A 23,169-nucleotide genomic window follows, 5' to 3' on the forward strand; every position below is an offset into this window, starting at 1 on the left:
CAGAATATATAATCCCTATAGTCACTTGAATTTAAGTTCCCACAACCAGAAAAGTTCAAATTCCCATTCAGCCATGAAGTTCACAGGAAGACTTTAAGTTAATTACTCTCGCTTCTCCTAACCTACATACATTACAGGGTTGTTGTGAAGATTATAAAGATGACACGGAGGAAAGGGGAAGCATGTAGGTTGCCCTGAACGTCTTGGAGGAAGGAGTGGATAAAATACAATAAACAAATGCTCAGGATGGTTAGTCAGCATTACTGCTATCTAACACTTACTGAGGGCTTTTCTTCAGTCTAGAGCAGGACAGTCTGATCTTGTTATAAACATGTGGTATCTGTCCTTCAACAGCTATGCTAAAGATCAAGTGTGCAATCTCTCAAAGCAGGTTTTCTTACAGCAACAACTGATCCAAAATTAATGAAACTAGGTATTAAAGCTCCTATAGTCAGCAGATATGGATGTATATCCTACACTGCAAATGGACTGGAATGTGCCGCCCCACTATGCCTTGAAGTTGAGAATCACACTGGATTACTTGTCACTGCAGATTTCATAGATCCAGAGGAGTTAGTCTGTAGTAGCAAAATAGAAAAGAGTCCAGTAGCACCTTTAAGACTAACCAACTTTACTGTAGCATAAGCTTTCGAGAATCACAGTTCTCTTCGTCAGATGCATCAGTTGCATCTGGACTCTTTTCTCTTTTGCAGGTTTCATAGAGACTGATTTCCATGTGAGGATTAGGGTGTGGAGCACCCTGTCCCCATGTCCAGTTCTCTCTTGCTGGATAAGGGTGACTGATTCTCTAGCAATGCTGCAATGGCATCCATTACGTGTAGTACTGCTCAAACATAATGGCTAAGGCCCATGGCACCGGGAATGGTTTCAAATTTATCACCTCTGCTGTTCAATTCTCTTTTGTGTCGACTAAACTCATGAGATTCTGCAGCTTCGTGTCAATTTCTGTTTTTTAAAATCAGTTCTGCTCTGCCATGTACATAATTTCAAAGTTATTTGTGCATCAATAAATCAGCTTTATACATTATGTGTATAAATGACATATGGTACAAAACTATACAATGTGCACAGGATGAAAACAAATCTTTAAAAAACTCACAATAAAAAGTGCAAAAAATGGCTAATGATTGAAAAAATATAGTAGCATTTCTTTCTTTTTAAAAATAACATTTCTAGGCTGCCTTTCAACCCAAACAGGGACCCAAGGTGGTTAATGTCAAAACATTTAGAATATTAAGAAACATTTTTAAAAGGTATATATAAAATATTTAAACAATTCATTAAAACATATAGACATACAAACACATACAACTATTAAAATATTTAAAAGCGAACAAAATAGGGAACATTTGCTCATTACTTTATTTCCCAGCATAGAATTCACTATACCTGTTTGATTGTGGGGGCCACCAGCGGACCCCATAAGGTATGGTTATATCCCTGGGTGTCTGTTGCTCAATGGGGAGAAATGCCACTGTTATAGCACACTGTTATATAACAAAAAGAATCTATGCCTACATGGATGCCTAATTTTGCTCATGGTAGTGTGATTCATACTGGCAAAAAGTTGTGGGAGTCACCTGCCTGTGGTGACTCCCACAGACCTTTTAAAATTTGGGAAACAGAGAGCTGGAAGTGTCCCCAAGGGTCATCTAGTCCAGCCTCCTGCATAATGCAGGAAATTCACAGCTAACCCCCCCCCCAACTTTTTTAGTATACGTCCAGAGGAAGGCAAAAAAGGCAGTGGTGTTTGCATGGGAAAGAACTTGTCTCACCTGTATAGTTCTTTCATTAAACACTATTGGAGTGTCATGGAATATGTCTTCTATGTTGCCACAGCAACCCAAAAGCTGGGTCTTGCATGATACTGTAGCTGTTAGACAGGGTTTTTTTTTAGTATAGAAACCGCACCTGATACCAGGAGTACGCTCGGTCCGATGGGTCAATGAGAATGGTGATGATTTTTGCCTTGGGAATGAGTGAGGCAGCACGTTTGGGAGCTTCTTCTGAATGGAAGTAGTTGGCACTTTTCTCAAATATGATATCAGTGGTGATATTAGAAGGGGTAGGGAAAAAGGTCATATACCTGCAAGGAAAAATACAAGGATGTGGACATAAATTAAATTAGTTCCCCCCACCATTGTAGCTATTTTAGCACTTGTAAAGCTGTGGAGGCAGGGAGGGTCAAATGTAATTAAATTCACATTCAATATGTAATTTAATTCCAAGATATATATTGGGAAAATAAGTTAACCCTTGTGGGTAATTGTTGGACCCCGCTGCAGGTGCAACTGTATATGATCGAGGCTATTGTCATAATGTCCAATTAATCCCTCTTTTTTCCTCCCCCCCCTCTAGCTGAGGTGAATGTACAGAGTATAGCCATTGCTTCCTGAGAATATCCACCTGTCTCTTTAACCCGCAGGGCTCTTGCCTACAAGTTACCCATATTCTGGAAGACAAAGAGCACCATCAATCTCCATGTTGACTTCCTCCTATATGAACAATTTAATTTGTAGTCGGAAAGAATCTAGCTGAGACATTGGCAGATTTCTTGGCTTTAGAAGAATTATTTTTTTAAATTTTGATTGACTTTTTCAGTTGCCATACACTAAACTGCTGCAGTGAGTAGTCATTTAAGGATAGAGCCTTACTACAAAAATCTTATGTAAAAAATTCCATATACAAAGGATGGAATCCAAAGAGCTTCTTACAACAGAGAAAAGCTCATTTGACTACAGCCTCTTGCCACCCTGCCTTAATCCATCCTCTGTACAGCAGGATACTCCAGAACAATGTAGGATATGGCATGGGGGAGAACTGCAGCAGAAAGTAGTCTGAGGGCCAAACTATGTGTTACACATTACATGAGTTGCCAATGAGGAGTGGCAGCTGCAAGTGTCCAGTGGCAATTACTGTGCAAAAGTGCAGCAGGGGCCCTATTTGGATTAGGGGCAGGGATTTTCCCTTCCCTGTGCCATTTTTGGGAGCCAAAATGGTGTGGGGGCTGTGGCAACAGGGTAAATAATGCCCCCTCTGACCCCTGGGCGGCACTCCAAGACCGCATAGGGAAGGCAGAAGCCCTTCCTCCTCCTGTGCCACGGTCATGATCTCAATAGGCCCTCTGCTGTGCTTTTACACAGGAGTTGCCACCAGAGACTCACAGATATAGCAGGGCTGCAAGTTCCTCTGGAGATCTTATGTAAAGCATAACATGCAGTTTGGTCCTGAAAAGAATCATTGCACAATTTTCTGGATCCTTCCCAGGGCAAATCCACATGCCCTCGGAGCGTCCCGGCGTTGCGCTAAATGTTCGCTAAACATCTGGAAGTATATTGTCTTTCTAGCACAATTTTAGAAGTGACACTAGAAAGATGCTATACTCCTGGGTGTTTAGCGAACATTTAGTGCAACGCCGGGACGCTCTGAGGGCGTGTGGATTTGTCCCCAGTGTCTTTTAGGAAGGTACGTAATGTTGTAGAAAGCAACAGAAAACAATCAACTGATCTTTACTGATTGTTGCACACCACCATTTATGAGTGTATAGATCTGTCCCTCCCTTAGTTATTTTATTTTCAAAATGAAAAAAAAAATCACTCTTTACCCTTCTATTAAACAGAAGTGCATCACAAACTTACACAATAACATGATATTCCCTTTAATTTTAACTTCCTTTTTTAATAATTCCCAACACTCAACACACTGTAATTGACTATTATTTATAAAACATAAAACATCCAATTAAAAACAAATTAAAAGAGACAGAAAAGGAATAAACATGAAAACTTCTTGTTCCTTGCATGCATTTATTCACAGGACGGCATAAATATTGGCATTATAACATCAAAGGGAGAAAGAGAATATTCTGGGCAGACTTCTCATCAGTGCAAAACTAATTTTAATTCTCAAAGCACCCTGCACAGAAACTGCATCTGGAAATTATGTAGATGTCACAGATACTTTGATAATTGTTCCTCTGTGGTCTGGCATATACTAACAATGGACATTTGCTTTTTGTTATGCTTACCAGTCGATTCCCTTGTGATAGTTGTTTCCGTTAAAGAACTGAACTTCTTCAAAGGTTTTAGGACTGGGGAGATTACTAATGATGGAAGGATGCATAAGGAGAAATAAATAAAGTGCTGTTGTTCCTATAGGGAAGAAGCAGAAGGCAGGAGTATTACATAATATTGTATGAAAGGGTAAGAGCATTGAAATGATGGTGTTTCAAGAAATATTTTCTCAGATGAAGACAACAGTCCCAGTTATGTGAAAAATATGTTTATATTATGCAAGTTTTATATCACCCTAAGATAACTGCTTTTAGCTGTTTTCTGATGAGTTCAAAAGGCCCCTACTGAATTCAAATAGGAAGTACACACTTGACAAGAATGTGTCCTCCTGGATCTCAGAAATCTTTTCAACCCAATAGTCCCCTTTATGAACATTTCTTTTTCTGGTTCATACCTTTTCTGGCTTTGATCTTATCAGTCTAGACTATTACATTATTTAATATTTTGTCCAAAATAAGGTCAACTGATACAAATTCATTTTAATAAGTGAGACCTATTTACCATACGACTGCACAGCAGCTATCAGTAAACCCATAACTCCAATCTCACAAGCATCCTATGACGTAGGACACACTGGTGAGCTTCGTGGTAGAGAACAGTACAATCTTGCACAGGTTATTTCAGTTCAAGTCCCTTGTGTTAACAAGGCCCCTACTGAATTCAAATGGGAAGTATGCAGAATTTTGTCCTGGATCCCTTTTTAACCCAATCTCTCTCTCTCTCTCTCTCTTTTCCTGCTAGACCACTCTGCTAAAGCCCACTGAAGTTAGTTTGGAATAACTCAATATAGGATTGCACTCCTATATCCAGATCCAGCCAAACAGATTGGAAGAGAAATATATAAGATTTCATGGCTTGGGACCAGAAGGTGAAATTATGTATTATATTTGATTTCCAACAAGTGTACAGTAGCTGGCCTTTTAAATTAGTTTTCCTTAATTAGCTTTAGATCATTAAAAAAAACCTTTTTTCATCTCTTTCTCTATGGTTAGCAAACACATTTATCTGATTAGGATGTCTGTGGGGTTTCTTTAAATATGCAATTTAATGTTGTGTGGGAAGAAAGGTGCCAACGTCTCCAAGCTGCTGATTTCTTATCAAAAGTGAGATTCCATCAATTGCTCGTCACCAGCCTGCTTGGCACCCTAGGAAAATCATTAACATCTAAGGATGCAATGTGGAAATCTCTAGATTTAAATTACAGCAGGAGAATCATAGCCCCCCCCCCCTTTGAAAAGCATTCCCTTCTTTCAGGACCTTTAAAAATATTATGTGGCAGTAAAGTTGGGCTTATATTTAAGTCTGCACATGACGATGGGAAGAATAATGAATAATAAAAATAATGGTGATGTGATTTTATGATAAGATGGTTTTATAGGATGTTGCTGCTGTTTTGCTTGCAGTAACAAAACAGAGGCATACCCAAGATACAATCGAGGACCAACAGCAACAACACTTGGGAATGCAAATAATCACACAATCAAAGTTGCTTCATAAACAGAATTACTCATCTATTAAAGTGCTCAGTGCAAAATTTATCACTCTTAAACTATACAATTTAATATACAAGGACCTATACATTCAAACCATACAAAAGGGGATTATAAGGCGTTGACCGTGTCCCTTTAAGAGAGTCTCACAGTGGTAAATAAACCAATCTCGTACTGTGTTTATTCTTCTGAATAAACACCGGAGACTCCCGCATGGAAGGCTATTTTCTAGACCATGAGGTATCGATGAGATGAAAAACCAAAAAAGGATTATCTTCTTCTTTTCCTTTTGGAGCTAGGAAGGTAGTAGTAGGATGTCCGGCTGGGTCTGGCCACTCCTCCCGTCTCCACAGATGGAAGGTGAGTGGATGAACTTATAGAATTGTGTCTAAATTTCTTGGCAGATGGAATCCAAGGAAGAACGAGGAGCCCTGAAGAGCCCCCTGGCACTACAAGCTGCCTTCTCGATAATTCAGCGTGTTTCATCGAATATCCACTTCCTCAGAGGCCAACAATACTTCCATCAAAGAGAATAAACACCATCATATACAAAAATTCTCACGTGCAACACATTCAACGCACAGCAGGGCGGTCACGGATCTGCCAAGAAATTTAGACACAATTCTATAAGTTCATCCACTCACCTTCCTTCTGTGGGGACGGGAGGAGCGGCCAGACTCAGCCAGACCTCCTCCTACCACCCTCCTAGCTCCAAAAGGAAAAGAAGAAGATAATCCTTTTTTGGTTTTTCATCTCATCAATACCTCCTGGTCTAGAGAATAGCCTTCCATGCGGGAGTCTCCGGTGTTTATTTAGAAGAACAAACACAGTACGAGATTGGTTTATTTACCACTGTGAGACTCTCTTAAAGGGACACGGTCAATGACTTATAATTCCCTTTTGTATGGTTTGAATGTATAGGTCCTTGTATATTAAATTGTGTAGTTTAAGAGTGATACATTTTGTACTGAGCACTTTAATAGATGAGTAATTCTGTTTATGAAGCAATTTTGATTGTGTGATTATTTTCATTCCCAAGTGGTGTTGCTGTTTTGCTTGCAGCTGTTTTTTATGGGGTTGATAAGGTCATTAGATGATTTCTTCTTGTTTTATGCCACTGTATTTTATTGTGTTATTTTAAAATGCCTGATGTTTCATATGTAAACACCTTTGGAAAATGTTCTTTGGAAAAGTGGTATAGAAATGTCTTAAAGAAAGAAAGAAATGTTTAAAATTCTCTAGATAAAAAAGAATAGTACTCAGGAACCAGCCAAGTAAATAGTTCTTTCAAAACCTATAAATAAAAAATGGCTATTCTAAAGAAAAGCGAACACTAATTTATGTGATTATTTTAGAAAGAGAATGTGGTTTCTTATTCCATAATCAACATTGAAACTGTGCCCATGTGATTGCCTGATTGTACCACTTTACTAAAAAAACTGCAACTGAAGTGTGTGTGTGTGTGCATTTGTGCATGCGTATCCATATTTATTCTACTCTTCTTTCAAGAGTGGTAGACAAAATTATCTTCCTCTCCTCATATTTATTCTTAGAACCACCCTGTGAAGTAGGATAAGCTGACAGAGAGTTAGTGGCCCAAAGGCAGTCAGTGGGCTTCGTGGCACAGTTGGGTCTCCCATTTCGTCTGACACTCACTACACTTCTTTGACTCTAGTACCGAGATGTCAAGTAGACTGGGTACATGCTAGAGCAATCTAATTCCCACATTTATGACAATGTTTACCAAAAACACAGTAATTCACATCTGACCATACTAAAAGGTTATGCTAACTGATTATAAAACTACTGATTAAGCAGTCCTAGTTTGAGGACAAAAGACATATGGATATAGTTGCTTCTCAGGGCTTCTTAAAAAATTAGCAAAATCAGCAAGACATATCCCAGAGAACATTTCATTTTTCTATCTGGAACACATATATTTGTATTATACAGCATGTGTTAATAATATACCTGTTTTCTGAGGACCAATCACAAGAAATTTTGGCAGGTGTTCACAAGATTTATCTCTAGACCAGATATCCCGATGGCGTCGGTCATCACATGGATTCTGAGAAAAAGAAGACACTCAGTTCAAACAGTCTTATCTTGCCCATCGGAAAGTCCTACGTAACAATGACTACTCTGTGAATGCTAAGGTGCTCCTCTGTTCCCTAATTGGTGATTTACACAGAATTTGAGACTATAATTAGATGCAGTATTAGTGGGAATGGACTTCATACGTTGATACTTCAACTGCCAGCTATTGTCTGTAAGCAGGGCTGATCTGGGAACCCATAGGCAAGGGTAAGTATTCCAGTAATTGGTAAAGTTAGAATTTGTGTGGCTAAACCGTTACTAAACATAACTCCTAATACCAGATATCTGAGGTTGGTGGCAACTAGTTTTATCAGGTCTCCTGCTATGGTGGGAGGGCTCTGCCTGGTAAGCCTCATTGCTCTCCGCTGCTCTGAATGGAATTGGGAGATTTTTTTTAAAAAAAGTGAATCACTGACATTGCACCCATCCCCTGATGTCCCTGTCCCTAGCCCAGTCCCTAGTTTCCAATCTTGGTCTGGCAACTCTAGTGGCAATGCAAGAAAGGGCCTTTTCTCTCATGGCACCCAGACTATGGCACTCCCTCCCTCCTTCTGCCAGCGGGTTCCTTCACAAACTCTCATTGGCCCTCTGCATTTAACATTGGTCAAATCCACATTACTCATTCTAAGTCGCATGTTCCCCGCATTCCCCATGCAATCCCAAGTGCCGGTCACATTACCTCATTAAACAGACGCATTTCATTCGCATTTCTCCCGAATATGTGGTCACAGGTTTTCAACGGGAGTTTCACGGTGGCCGTGAACGGGCCAATGCGCAATTTACGCGTTTTCTTTTTTAAAAAACCACCCCCCTTCCTGTCTCTTTGGCCGTTCCGAGAGTTCCTATTGGCTGATTCAACTTTCAAGTGATCCGTAGTCTGCAAAAGACTGTTTTTGACTTCATAGCATTGGATTTATTGATTATGCTGTTTCTGAATCAAATCTGGTAGTTTGAAAAATCATTTTGGGGTGAATCCATCCTCAGAACGGACTCGCGAAACTTCCTTTTAACTGTTTTTTATTTTTTTTATTTTATATTACTGTAATATCGAAATTACGAAATATTGAAATAATGACACTCCAAGGAAGTGAAACTTCAGTAAAATTCAGGCACTGAACTGTCCTGCATAGGAAATGCCCACGAAAGCTTCCCACATGCTTCCAAATTTCCAAAAAAGAAACGAGAGAGAGCCATCAGTGCTGTCAGTGGGGGAAAGAGAGGCATCATTATCTTCAATGATGTTTCTTTATAAGGCAAGATCAAAATAACGGAAAAGTGCACTGAAAAAAATAAAAAAAAATGGGTGGGAAAAAAAGGTCCCGCCCAAAAAAGCAGTTTTCGAGCGGCCGTGTGACCAGAGGGACACGCGAGAAAGACAGATTGGAAGCAGGAATGTGAACGAAGAGGAAAAAATCACGAATTGGAGGCAAATGGAAGATATCCGATAAACATGCGGGTAATGGGTGAATGTGGATTCGACCATTGTTTTGGTTGTTTGCTTTCTTGGGAATGGTAAGTTATGGAAAGGCAGTATACAAATATTTTAAGTAAGTAAGTAAGTAAGTAAGTAATACATATTATCAGTGACTGAAACTGGCAACAGAAAACAGCAGCAGGTATCTTTTTGAGGAAGTGAAAGAATATGCCAGATGTTGCCGTTCTTTGACGAGAGCAAACAGAATTTGAACAAGTAGTTCTATCAGCCACCAGCTCTACAGCATAACGAGAATCAAGCGTTTCAGACGATTTTAAAAAGAGTGCCTGAACTGTTAAAAAACATCCCAGCCAGAGTATCTCCTTATCACCAAGTGGCTAGGCAGGGATTGTTCCTAAGGTAGGCAGTTAAGGATACAGTATTTTTTTGTTCGCTATATGCATGCATCAGAATGAGCTGATAGATGGTAGAATGGGGTGCGGCACTTCAGCTTGTAGGTAGAGAGAATTGGATTTTTAATGCTTCACCGTTTTAAAAAATTCTGCAAATAAAAATTAGTATATCAAGGTTAGGGAGTAATTGCCCCCCTAGTCGGAATGAAGAGACAGACACAGGTATTGGATCTAAGGGCCACTTTATTAAATTAACCTCAACATGAATATTGACCATAACTGCGACAAGGGTAAAAGCGGTACAGGTCAAGCCACGGGGTCACGCCTAGACCTCCGCCTTGACCTGTCTGGGTGAGCCCCAAAGCCCCAGGTGCTAGCCTTCCCTGTGGATGGCTAGGAGACCCAGCCGGCCAGGCAACTTGGTTCGCCCCTTTCAAGCTCCTAAGCCTCAGCCGTACAGCAATGAGGGAAGGACTTGCACGTGGGGTTCCCCCAGGCAGTCTGCCCACGCACGGTGGCAGCCATCACAAGCAGTACCAGCCACTCCTAGCAGACCCCTCTTCCCTACCAATATGGAAGTGCAAAGGGTGCTCACCGGATCACTGCCTCTCACCAAACTCTATCCTGCCAGTGACACCACTAACAGGCACCACCCTAAGCCAATTTCCTCCACCCATGTCCTGGTGCAAGGTAGGCGAAAACCCCCTCATCCCGGCTCAATGTGGGATAAGGGAAAAAAATTCCTACCTGGCTCTGAATACAGCAACCGGCTAATCCTGTACCATAAACAGGGTGAGGAGGGTGGGCCAAGTGCTGAAGGCGACTGAAGCTGGGTAAGTGGAGCCGCCCAAGAAGGCTGCAGGCTCCGCCCCCAGTAAGGACCCGGATGCCTGGGAAAGTGCACTGCTCTCCCTCCATCCAGGTGAGCAATGCTCGACCCCCTCCTTGAGCAGCTAAAGCTGCCCGGAGGTGTGGTCGAATTACTGGAAGGAGACTTTGGAATGTCTAACCCCTCATCTGAAGTGGTACTAGTTCACACCAGCACTTTGCCACCTCATTCTGCTGCAATTGAAGGCCCAGGTTCAGCTACACCAACACAGTCAGTTCAAAAGACTGAGTCGCAGGGGGCATTTTCTTACCATGCCTAATTTTGAGCCTTTATTTTAAAAAAAATCATATAAAAATAATTTTGGGGGATCTTATCTGGCAAATACATTGAAATAATAATCAGGCCTCTCTTCTGTTTATTACAGACATAGTTCCTATTAAAACCAATGTAGCATATTGTATTTGGATTTTTTAAATCTTTTACTGAATTTTGATTTTTTTATGATGGTTTTTTTTACAACAAAATGTTGCCTTTCTCAGGAGTTTTTCAACTGATAATGCAAAGTACACTTAGATATTATAGATGTTTATTATATTCACTTGAAAACAAAGCAAGCAAAAATGTGGGGGGAAATTCACACAATGAGAAAAAATTTATACTAGAAGTAAATTTAAAATGTGTGTGTTGATATATACACTAATGCATCTCATCAGAATGAAACCCCTGACAGTCCTGCACAGGACAAATGAGGGTGCACCTCACAACAGAAACAGTGTGTGCAGCAGCTTTTACCAACTACACTTCTTTGGACTGGAGACTTCGGCTGTTTTCACACATCCTTATTTCAGTGTCTTTTTTGCGCTATGAGGCCGTTAGTTGATTCATGACGCACCGTTCACTTTGCCTTGACTTGTGCGGCTGCCTTGCACTTCCAGATGTTCACATGCTACAGAAAAAGTGCTATTCTGAGTGGTGGATGAGCTTGTGTCACAGCTGATGAAAGCACCTTGACACCCATTTTGGCTTTTTTTTTAAAAAAAAAAACAGGAACCCAGATTTGTGCTATATCATTGTTTCCATATGCAAGATTGAACTTCTCCTCCCCAACTGTAGCCAGTGATAGGCTGTAGTTTTTGCCCGCCAATTTACTTTAAAAGACATTGGTGGATCAAGGGTCATTGGTGGGGAGAACCTTGGGAGTCAGTGATCTCAAAATGGTGCATGCACATGCTCAGAAAACCACTGCCAGCCGTTATGTTCCTGCTCAATACCCAGTTTGCATTTTTTCAATGGATTTGCGCGATTGCATTGTTACTATATATTTTTTTTTAATCCAACAGTCTAGGAGTGTTCCGTTATTTGCAAAGTGTAACTTTAACATTAAACATTTAATGTCCTTGGTTTTTAAAAATTGTCTGTTAGTGCAGTCGGTTCCTTTTAAATGAGACATCGCAATAGCACAACAAAGGTGTCCTTTAAAAAAAATTTAGGCATAACTGTCGTCAGGATTCCACAGAAGCTTGCAGGATTCCTGGTCGTCGGCAGGAAATCTCTTCCTAGGGAGCAGAAACTGAGAAAGGAGGAGGGCTTGAGTGGGTAGTCTTTGGAGAAGCATTTCCAAGCGTTCTCATGCATGCGAAAAAAGCGCTAAAAACATAGTGGAATAAACAGGAAATCTGCATTCTTGGAGAAAGTGCAACAATGAAAGGAAGATGATGGGCTTTTCACAGATGGATTACGAGGATGTGAGTATAGTGGAACAATTGTGATACTGTGGCACTAAAATAAGGACGTGAAAATGGCCATAGTGTTCAGCTTTCTAATCAGGGTAAACATATGCTATGAAGACAGTATGAAAGATTACTGAGTTCTAATGGACTAGAGCAAAAAATAAAATAGAAAAGGCTGGTAAAAAGTGCAGACTGAAACTGATCCCTTGTGAAGTAGTTCAAATTTTTCCGTAGTGCTGTAAGCTTTAATTGATTTATTTCTGCAACTGAGCAATTCAAGCTTTCAATAGTTACCACAACAAGCAAATATTCCAATCCATCAAAGGGAACTTGTTTATAGAAGCTGGTTTCCATGTGCTTGAGAATGTAGCTTGGGATAGTCCTCCCAATGCATATTGCAATGCTCATGAAGGACCCATTCAACTAGTGGGGGTGCATCTTGGGGTGAACATACATCCCATCCAGAGCCACATGATGTTTGGGAATGCACGAACAGACTTAGTCATTGCTTTTTTGTTTATGTATGTTACCATGGTTGTCTTTTCATTTCCTCCATTTTGATTGCTGATGCTCCTGATGTGTTTGTAATACTTGCATTCCCTTAATATGGCATTTAAATGCTACTAATGCAAAACTAACATTAACATTGCTGTAAAATTGTGGAAAATTTGATATGAGCAAACAGAAAAAAGCACAAACATAAAAGCTCATTGCTTCGATTTTCACAAGGGAAAATCAAAAAACAAAATGGGAGTTTCTAGTCAAAATCAGAGAGAAAATTCAGTAGCGGACAAGGTCTGTATTCTTTAAATGAACATGATCCTTTGAAGCTCCAAAAATACCTTTTGCAAAGCAATGTAGTATGCAGAGAGGACCTGAGCTTTCCATTAATACCAGTGCACTATTGTTTTAAAAAATCTGATTATTTATTGTTGATATTGGGTGTGTGTACATCTTCTTGCTTTACCAATGTAATATTTTCTTATGACTCTACTAGCATTAACTCACTTTGTGTGTTTAAATTCATGGCTTAGTACCATTTAGAAATGTCAGCTTCACTTATCTCCAATTACCAATTAAGTTACCAATTAAACACTTCACATATTGGCTCTCATCCAACTCAAGTTCATTGCACTTAAGTTATTCTCAACTAAATTTGGAATAGAGGCAATACTCAATTCCTCTGTGTAGCCATTCCACACATTACATGACAGAAAACACAGACTGGCAAATATGTCACTGTAGCCCTTAGACTTGGAGCTCTGGTTATATTCGCTTGCAGGAAATCTCAGATTACATTTTAGGTGCACACTTAAATAACTGCAAGCCATAGAAGCAAAACAAAAACAAAACAAAACCCCAACACTTGATATAAGGAATCCATGAACTAATTTCCTAGTATTTTTATTTATGTTTCAAAGCAACTGCAGGATCAGCAGGTTACATCAAAACAGTGGCAATGAGAAGGGGGTATTTAACCTTTCTCTCTTGTGCCTTCCACCCAAGCATCTGAAGATTCAGCCTGTTCCAGGTGAAATTACATCGCTCTTGAACAACCAAGTTCAAAATTTGAGGTACTATTAGATTTGGGCTTGCAGACAGAACCTCAACTCCCTTTGTTGGTTAGTGCTTTCACTGAACTGTGGCTGGTGTATCTGATGAAGTATTTCCTGGAAAGTGAGGTTTTACTGTGGTTCTCCTATGTACTGAAATGTACTCTGCATGGAGCTGCCTTTAAAGACTGTACAGAAGTGGGGCTCATGGCCTTAAGAGACGTGGGTTCTGTTTGCCTCAGTCCACCATAACCCAGATGTGGTATGAGGCAACATTGATGGGGTAACTATTAAGGACAGCCAATCAGAGGGGAGGCAGCAGGGCCTACTTGCCATGTCGCATTATCCCCTTGGCAGGCAATTTGCTGCTGTGGTTGACGTGGAAGGAGCCTGGTGGTACTGCCATTGGTTCGGTCTCACGATAAGTGGGTCTAAGATTGTAAGCAGGGGTGGGAAAGTTTTAGTGAGAGTTTGAATTGGGTGTGAATTAGGGGGTTGGTTGATTTGTGGAAATCTGCTTTCATGTGGCTGACCTGGCCACTTGGATCCATGCTATGGTAACATCAAGACTTGACTGTTGTAATGCTCTATACATACGTCTCCCATCTAAGTTAACTAGTAGACTCCAATTTGTGCAAAATGCTGCAGCTCGACTGTTATCAGGAACAAACAGGAGCATGAACATCACTCCCATCCTACAGCTGCTCCAGTGGCTACTCATCAGTTACCGTGCTCAGTTCAAGGTATTAGTTATTACATACAAAATTCTTCACGGCTTTGGTCTGGCATACCTACAGGACTGCCTCCCTCCCTTAGTTTCTCCATAACAGCTTTGCTCATCTGAACAGGGTCTCCTGCAGGTGCCAGGCTGCACATGGGGGAAGTCTGCTAGTCAATGCTACCAGCATCGGTTGGGATGTGGACTTGCAAGGGCTGGGTGGAGTGGATCGGCCAGATCAGCCATGGGCTGGGACAGTGGCTTGGTGCCAGCGGAGATAAATAAACTCCCTAGGGCACACAGACAGCCAACAGCCAGGTTCTAGGTGAGTACCCCACACACAACGTGCAGGCTCAGCACGCCAACACCTGCGATGATGGTGACAGAAGGGAGGAGTGGGGAGCTGGTCCATGGGAAGTCTTTATGGGCAAGGACACCCTCACCCCCACCCAGGGCACTTCGGAGGGAAGGACTGGGGTCTGAGGCCCTGGAGAAGGTCATACATTTCTTACTTCCTGGCATCTCACATTCAGTGCTACCCAGGTTGCTAGCAGGAGTATTGGCAAAAACGGGGCAGCAGCATGTGCCTTCGAAGCATCTGTCTTATGTGGAGTGGGCTTTGTCACGAGGAGATCATCTCCTGCCTGTCATAAAGTTGAAGATATGGCGGGGGAGTATGTGGATGTACTTTCTCTTCAGGGATCCTCAGGTAGCAGAAGACAGTAAGGAGAGGGATAGGGAGTGGGAACACATCCGAAAATGCCCAGCAGAGAGGACTTGGGATAACTGGCTGTCATGGTACACCATTTATACGGGTGTGGTGATGCAGGTTCAGCTGGAAAAGGGCCCAGCCCTTGTGAAGTACCAGGATATAGGTCACAGGGCTTATTTGGAATATGTGGGATCCATGTGGCTAAGATATGATGAGAATTTCCAAATGAGGGCAGTACTGGACCTGGACCTGGACCTGGCCTGGGATAAGGAAAACCAGCAGCTCTGGTTGCAATGTATGGGACCAACTAGGTCCTTGTCTGGGCATTTTTTTGATAGTGGACATATGATAGCAAAAGCGGGATAGGCCATGGGGAGCAGTAGGCCAGTGATTCAGTCTCGCTTGCTGTGTTGGGATTTCAATTCTGCGGCCGGTTGTTCGTGACGGCAGTGCTCCTTTCGCCACATGTGTGGCACAAGGTAGCCATGGTTGGCAAGTATGCCCAAAGTGGAGGAGAAATAGAGGTGCAGGTGACTACAGAGGGGATCAAGGAAGTAGGGGTGGGGGAGGACTTTCAAAAGTCCCCCAGCCCACTCAAGCTTCGGGCCCTTAGGGCTTGGCTGGATTGGTACCCACACAAACAAGAGGCAGAATACTCATGGAACGGCTCCAGTGACGATTTTCATATACCCTATTTTAGACCGAGGTGGGCTTAAAAGTCAAAAAATGTGAAGTCCGTTGATGGGCAGGAACAGGTAGTTTGGGATAAACTGGCAAAGGAGATGCAAGAAGATAGGACAGCAGGCCTTTCTGTGACTTCTCCACTCGCCAGGGTGGACTTGCCTGGTGGGCACTCCAGGAGGTTGCCTAGCACAGCCTGCCCTGAAAATAGTCAGCTTATGTTCCAAAAAGCAATAACATAGATCAGCCATTTAAATAATTAAATTTATGAATATAATTAAACAACTAGTTGACCCCACATAATTGTGTCTGTGTATTCATTTAGGCACGTCGTATTTGGGGTGCTGGGGCAAACTTCAAAATGCCGCCACGGGGTTGCTTCATTTCACTTCTGAAGGGCCTATACAGAGACTTCCTGTTCACTTCCAGACTGACTGTCATCTTTAAAGCTCTATTAAAAAATCTGTTACGGGGATAGTTAAAAGACCGGTGGCTCCCACATGAACTTGTCTGTTAAAATGATCTAAAGAGGCTCTGCTCTGTGTGTGCCTCACCTTCAAATATAAGGTGGGAGGTCACCATCCGCAGAAACTCTTCTGTGGTGCTGTCTCAACTGTGGTGCTGCTTAAGCACAGCAGGCTTTGGGGCTTTTTAAATTCCTGCAGGAAGATTTCTTAAAGCCCTTGAAAAATGTCCTCTCCTTTTAATAGAGATGTAATGTGTGGAAGTGGCTTGCTGATTTTTTTTCATGGCATGAAGGAAATAACATCACCTAGTAAGTTGCATCCCATTAAACCTCTATTAGAAACAGACTTTCCCACCTCCCCATGGCAGTTGGCAACTGGGATTTTCCTCCTATGTGATACTTTTATTTATTATTGTGATTTTATGCTGCTAGTAAATTGTTTTGTTACCAGATACACTATTATTGTAAACCAGCTTGGAAGTCAGTAGGCTAATTCATTAAATAAATAAATGGCCTCCCCCAGTTGTCAAGTGAAAATGCTATCTGTGCCCACTTGGGAGAATAGCCTGACACAGTAAAAATACCATCCTTTCCCCCTAGAGGAATCACTAGCTGCTTCAAGATGGAAGGAGTAGGTTTAGATAAGGCAAATGGGGCATGGAAAGGGTTATATGCCCCGCCTTTACCACCGTTCTACGATTATATCCCAGTAACTGCTTTCAAGCCTTGTCCTGGATAGCCCAAGCCTGATCTCCTCAGATCTTGGAAGCTAAGTGGGGTTGGCCTTGGCTAGTAATTGAATGGGAGACTTCCAAGGAAGAGCAGGGTTGCTATACAGAAGCAGGCAATGGCAAACCACTGCTGTTAATCTCTTGCCTTGAAAACCTCAGCAGGTGTCAGCAGTCAGCTATGCCTTGATAGCACTTTTCAGCATCACCAATTGCTTTCAAGAACAAAAACAAATGTTGGGCGATTTGATTATGGATCTCCCACTTCCTATATGTTTTGACCCTACATCACTGGAAAGCAATGAGATTTAAAGTGGTTGCAACCAACACTTCATGGGTTTTAATTATGCTCAATTGCAACGATCTTTTGTTAGACTGGAGCCTAGGTATATATCTACAACAATTGAAATTGAGTGAAAACAAAATTATTTTTCAGTTCTATATGAAATGATTGGCTTTCTACAAATAAATTATCTAATGATTTTTAACAAATCCAATTTATTCTTTTGATAAAGTGTTGGATTTCTGCCAATTCTCCCTTCCAGCCAGAGACTTCCCTTATGCTGTTCAAGGTCCTCCATTCTTCAGGAGCAGCATTTCATGAAGATTGTTGGGACAGAATGAGGGGATAAGGCAGGAAAGTTCAGTTCAGCTGATGGTAAGTTTAGCATCAATCCATCCCGCAGAGCTGGGTCATCCCAGCTTTCCTACCCATACAGGAGAAAGGAGGGACAATCTAACCCAATTATTCTCCTCATTGCAGCCTTGACCTGCATAGCAGGGTGTCTCCGCAGGGACCACTCTGGCATATTTTTTAAGGTGGGCAGTGGGGGGGGGGTTAAAAGGGGCTACTCCTACTTCAGTGGAAAAGCTGGTAGGATCCATACCCTAACAAAGTGATTCTAATATCGAAACATATATAAATTTAATGGTTAGTTCTTTTGAAATTAGATAAATTTTACAATTAATCAATAAAATATGGTGGTACCATGGCACTGTTGTAATATGAAAAAGGAACCCTTCAAAATAGCTGTCTTCTATCACCCTCTGATCCCTACAAGTGAGGAAATTACAGTGCCATCTTAAGCCGAGTTTATTTATTTACTAATTTATGTTAGTTATAGTCCATCTTTCTCACGAAGACTCAAGGATTACAGAGTGTATGTATATCAATACGATCAATGGCTAGGATATTTAGTAAACATGCAATAGATGACAGATGGCAGAAATTTGAAAACAAGCATAATTCCAAATACAAAGATGAAACCTTGCTGAAACAAAACATAAGTAATTTGACATGATGTATTAAACTACGCAGCAGGAACATATCTATATCAACAGACAGCATGACCAGTGGTATAGTACAGTCTCTGTCCCTTTACTGAAGGATTTTTTTGGAGTCATTTCGTACATCAGTCCTATTATCCAAGTGAAAAAGCCCTTCTGGATAATTCAGTTTTGCAACATTTGTGGAAAGCCAGAAGAGTGGGAGCTTTTCTGACCTTTTCGGCAGGCCATTCCATGAGGTGGGGGCTACCACAGAGAATGTGTGTGTACAGGCAGCAACAGATTTTGCCCAATTGCGGGGTGGGATCTGCAGAAGGCACCGTTCAGATGAACAAGACTGCCAGGGCAGAGCATAGGGAAGGGAGCATCCTGCAGCTATGAGGGGCCAGTGCCATGGAATGCTTTATAACTGATAGCCAAAACCTTGAACTGAAACTAGTTAACTGATGGGTAGCCAATGGAGTGACTGCAGAAATGGGAGCCATATGCATACTCCACCTTGCTCCTGATAACAGTGAGCTGCAGTGTTCTGCACGTTTGGAGTTTCTGAGCTGACTTTGAGGAGATACCCGTGTAGAGTCCATTACAGTAGTCTATATCCCATGCAGGCCTTAAAGCCAATAGGCTGTTCAACCAGAAAAAGACAGCAATGTAACTAAAAAGTTATTGCTGTTCAATAATCATTAAAAACAAGCAATGTTTAATTGCAGAAGCTATATATTTGCACACATCTTACGTTATATTAAAATCCAGGTCTGCTAACAGAGTCATTAAATGATAGTTAAAGGAACAAACAGGCTTCTGAGGGCCAAGCCACAAGTGACGAATGACACCTGAACGGCAAGTGTATTTCTCCCTGTTCACTTGCGCTCCACTCAATCCACTTGCCGTTCAAGTGTCATTTGTCACTTGTAGCTTGGCCCTTAGTCAGATAGGGATCCAGAAATTTTCTACTCAGATCCAAATAGATTACACAGGAAAAAAAGAAATGCTCAATAGTTTCTAGCAAAGACTCATCATCACAAATACAAATTCTAAATCCCCTTTGTTGGCCTGTAAATCTTCCATGTAAGACAACAAGTGGAAGTGAATTTATTCTTTCAACAACAAAAAATCTCTGATAACATGGAACTCTAATATTATAAACATAATATGGTAACTGGTATTGATTGAAGTATGAATATCCAATATATCAATATATTTCCCTTCCTGGAAACTGCACCAGTCTTCCGCCACAAGATGACTACTAACCAAACTATAAGCACCAATCTTCCCTAAGGCTAGCAGAGAGTCACAAACAAATCAACTGTGTTCAATTTATCTATCAGCAGGTGGACCCCATCCTGGTTTAAAAGAATCTAAATGCATGACAGTAGCCTAGTCTCAAATTTACCATGGCATGAATCCAGGTGGTCAGATCAGCCACGTCAAGGCAGAGGGCCAGCTTCCAGGCTAGTCTGAATTGAGAGAAGGACTTATTTGCAACTGCATTTCAGTGGAGATGTAATTCTGTTTAGGGTGGTGGTGTTAAGGAACAATCCTAAGCAGGTGTACTCAGAAGTCCCATTTTCATCAAGAGGCTTAATCCCAGGAAAGCGTTTTTAAGATTGTAGGCATAGCATCCTGTTTTACGTGACTGTTTTGAGTATATGAAGCAGGCAATTTTTGCACTTAAAAATATGTGTCCTGGTCCTGATATTTGATATCTAGAAATGTCTAATTATCCTGGTTTTATTTCTTCTTAAAAAGAAGAGGATGATGAAGGCAAAGACTAAGAAGACGCTCCCAGTGGAGTTGTCATGGGGGAATAAATGTATCTACTCCAAAGTCAGGTGGCAAATAAGATTCTAGTATTAAAGTGTTTGACAATGTTTAACATTGGCATGAAGATGCAAAAAAAGGAACATATCGTAGCTGGGGGTTATTTAGCACCTTATCTCTCTGCCATGTGATAATGAGAAATAAAATGTGAGAAGAAAATGATGGGAGGCTCTTCAAAAGACTTATCATGCTGGAGTAGCATTTTAAGGGGTCTTGATGTGCTAAATACAATCTGCCAAGTATTCCCATGATATTGATCAAAACAGCATTATTAGAAACTGCAAGCAGTGGGGCTCAAAGAAAGGAGCTGATGCATTCTTACAGCAATATAACATGCATTCCTTTGGAGAATATAAGGAGCTTCCTTGTGTCAAATTAAGCCCCTCTTCTATCTGGCCCAGTGTCGTGGGGCTCAGTGAAGGTGAGGACTCCTCAGGAGAAGAGGAGCCTTGTGTAACCAGCCAAGCCAGCTCTGATACATCAGAAGCCGGCAATCAGGAAGAACAGCTGCTGGAAGATCAGAGTCCACGGCCAGCAGCTGAGCAAGAAGCCCCCAAACCCTTCAGCGTCTACACCACTGGTGAAGCCTAGCCAACAGTTACCCAAAGTCCTCAGTCAGCAGCTGAGCCAGCAGCACCACGACCCTCCAGTTCCAACACCACTGGTAAAGCACTGCCAAGGACACCCAAACCTCCAGCTTCACCCAGAGAGTGCCGTAGACAAAAGCAATGAGTGGAGCTGCAGGAGAGGCGGTAAAGTGCACGCCTCCTGGCCAGATGCCAGCTGCATGTTGAGAGTGATGAGGAAGTAAGCACAGGATAGCTCCCAAGCAGCGGGCTACCAGCCCAGCCTATCTATAAAACCCTGCCACAGACAATTGGGTGTGTGGGGAAGCAACATGTTGGAATCCTGTTCCTGCTGCACCCACTCTACTGAACCTGGCCTTGCTCTTGCCTTACTATTGTGACCTTTGGACTCTGCCTTGACTCTGCCTTTGCCTAGCCCTCGGAACTTGCTGTAACTGATCTCTAGACTGCCTGACCTTGCTATCTGGACTCTGATCTCGCTACTGGACAAGCCCATGACACCCAGATCTGAATGGTGGTGGCTTTCTGGGGTCTCAGGCCAGCCATGCTGAAATCCTTGCTGGTGATGCCTATGTTTATTTTGTTTAAGCTATCCTGTGCAGTAATAGCCCTTTCCCATTTGTCCATTTCCATCTGCTACAATTGACTGACGTAACCTGGCACTTCACAAACAGGAGAACTTGAGTGCTTCTACGTGGAGGGGATTTTCCATGATGGTCATGTTACCAGTATGATTGTTGGTTTGTTTACTGGAAATAATTGCAGATCTTCGTAAGATAGAATGTTGAGAGGGGGTGTTACTAACCCAACCCTTCCTCAACCAATCTTCAGCATCTGTCAACTCCACACAACCCCCCTACTATACAGCATGGACAGAAAAATGTGTGAGGTAGAAATGAGTAGAGGGGGAGCAAACTCAGGTCCAGCCTCCCTATGAACCAGTAAGTAAGGCATTTCCCTCAGCACATTTTCCAGAAGAAATCCTCAGGAAGGACACACACCTCCCAGGCAAGCAGCCATCTTTGCTCCTGTCAGAACCAGAGCCCTCTCTACTCCCATTCCTGGGCGCTGAACACAGCCACTCTTGGGATCCCTAGGGGCATTACCAGGGCTCTGTTTTGTTTGTTTGAGGCCTTTCAGGCAGGGGTTTCATTTCTGGGGGTTGTAAATGCAATCAGCCAGTATGGTCTGAGTTTAAGTACCCGTTTGTGCTGATTCATGTGGGAACGAACGACACGGCTGCGAATACTGTCGCAAGAATTAAAGAGGATTATGAAGCTCTTGGAAGGCAGTTGAAGACATTGGGGGCTCAGGTGGTATTCTCTTCTATCCTTCCGGTCATAGGAACAGGAACACGCAGGGAGCGGACCATACTTGAAGTGAATCGTTGGCTGAGATGGTGGTGCCGGCAGGAGTGCTTTGGGTTCTGGGATCATGGGATAGGTTTTCTTAGAGAAGGCCTTCTAGCACATGATGGGCTTCACCTCTCAAGGGCAGGGAAGAAAACATTTGGAACGAACCTGGAGAACTTCATCAGGAGAGCTTTAAACTGCTGCCGCAAGGGGAAGGGGATGATCGATATGGTGATTTCAATGATGAAGTGAAAACAGTGGGGACCCACCTGGGCAGGACAGGTCAAACATAGGTACAAGGCTACAAGTGTCTATATACCAATGCCCAAAGTATGGGTAATAAGAAAGAAGAGCTTGTGCTTCTATTGCAAACAGAGGGCTACAATATAGTAGGAATTACTGAGACTTGGTGGGATGATTCCCATGACTGGAATGTGCTAGTGGATGGGTATGAGTTGTTCAAGAAAAACTGGAAGGGTAGAAGAGGAGGTGGAGTGGTGTTGTATGTGAGGAGAGGGCTTGATTGTCAAGAAGTTATGGAGAATGGGGCGGACAGCCCAGTGGAAAGCATATGGGTAGAAATAAGGGGAGGAAGGACAAAGGGTATTATTGTTGGAGTCTGCTACAGACCACCTGACCAGTGAGAAGAAATGGATGCTGCCCTCTTTGACCAGATTGGTAGAGTATCCAGACATCAAACCTTGTAATTATGGGTGACTTCAACTTCCCCTTGGTGGATAGGGAACTGGTTAGAGGACCACACCCAAAGAGTGGTGGTCAATGGTGTTTCATCAGATTGGAGGGAGGTGTCCAGTGGGGTGCTGCAGGGCTCGGTTTTGGGCCCAGTACTTTTCAATATTTTTATCAATTATCTGGATGAAGGAGTGGAAGGGCTGCTCATTAAATTTGCTGCCTCTCTATGCTGCCTTGGTCAGGCTGCAGCTCGAGTATTGTGTGCAGTTCTGGAGGCCTCACTTCAAGAAGGATGTGGACAAAATCGAGAGGGTGCAGAGGAGAGCAACAAGGATGATCAGGGGTCTGGACACTGAGCCCTACGAGGAAAGGCTGAGGACCTTGGGAATGTTTAGTTGGGAGAAGAGGAGGTTGAGGGGGGACATGATTGCTCTCTTCAAATATTTGAAAGGCTGTCATTTGGAGGAGGGCAAGGAGCTGTTCCAGTTGGCAGCAAAGGGTAGG

General features: G+C 42.3%; 1 protein-coding gene across 2 annotated transcripts in view; it reads right to left on the reverse strand.

The window, feature by feature from the left end:
* The window catches only part of NDST4 (N-deacetylase and N-sulfotransferase 4), a 197,523-nt gene that overhangs the window by 14,670 nt on the left and 159,684 nt on the right, over window positions 1–23,169 (reverse strand). For both annotated transcript variants that reach the window (XM_054990026.1, XM_054990025.1), the window contains exons 7-9: window positions 7,556–7,652; window positions 4,049–4,172; window positions 1,933–2,107 (exon numbers count right to left, since the gene is read on the reverse strand). In XM_054990026.1, coding sequence (XP_054846001.1) covers window positions 1,933–2,107; window positions 4,049–4,172; window positions 7,556–7,652 — 396 coding nt within the window. The remainder of the gene's footprint in view (window positions 1–1,932; window positions 2,108–4,048; window positions 4,173–7,555; window positions 7,653–23,169) is intronic.

The sequence above is a fragment of the Eublepharis macularius genome, chromosome 10 (assembly GCF_028583425.1).
Source record: "Eublepharis macularius isolate TG4126 chromosome 10, MPM_Emac_v1.0, whole genome shotgun sequence".
Taxonomy (NCBI): domain Eukaryota; kingdom Metazoa; phylum Chordata; class Lepidosauria; order Squamata; family Eublepharidae; genus Eublepharis; species Eublepharis macularius.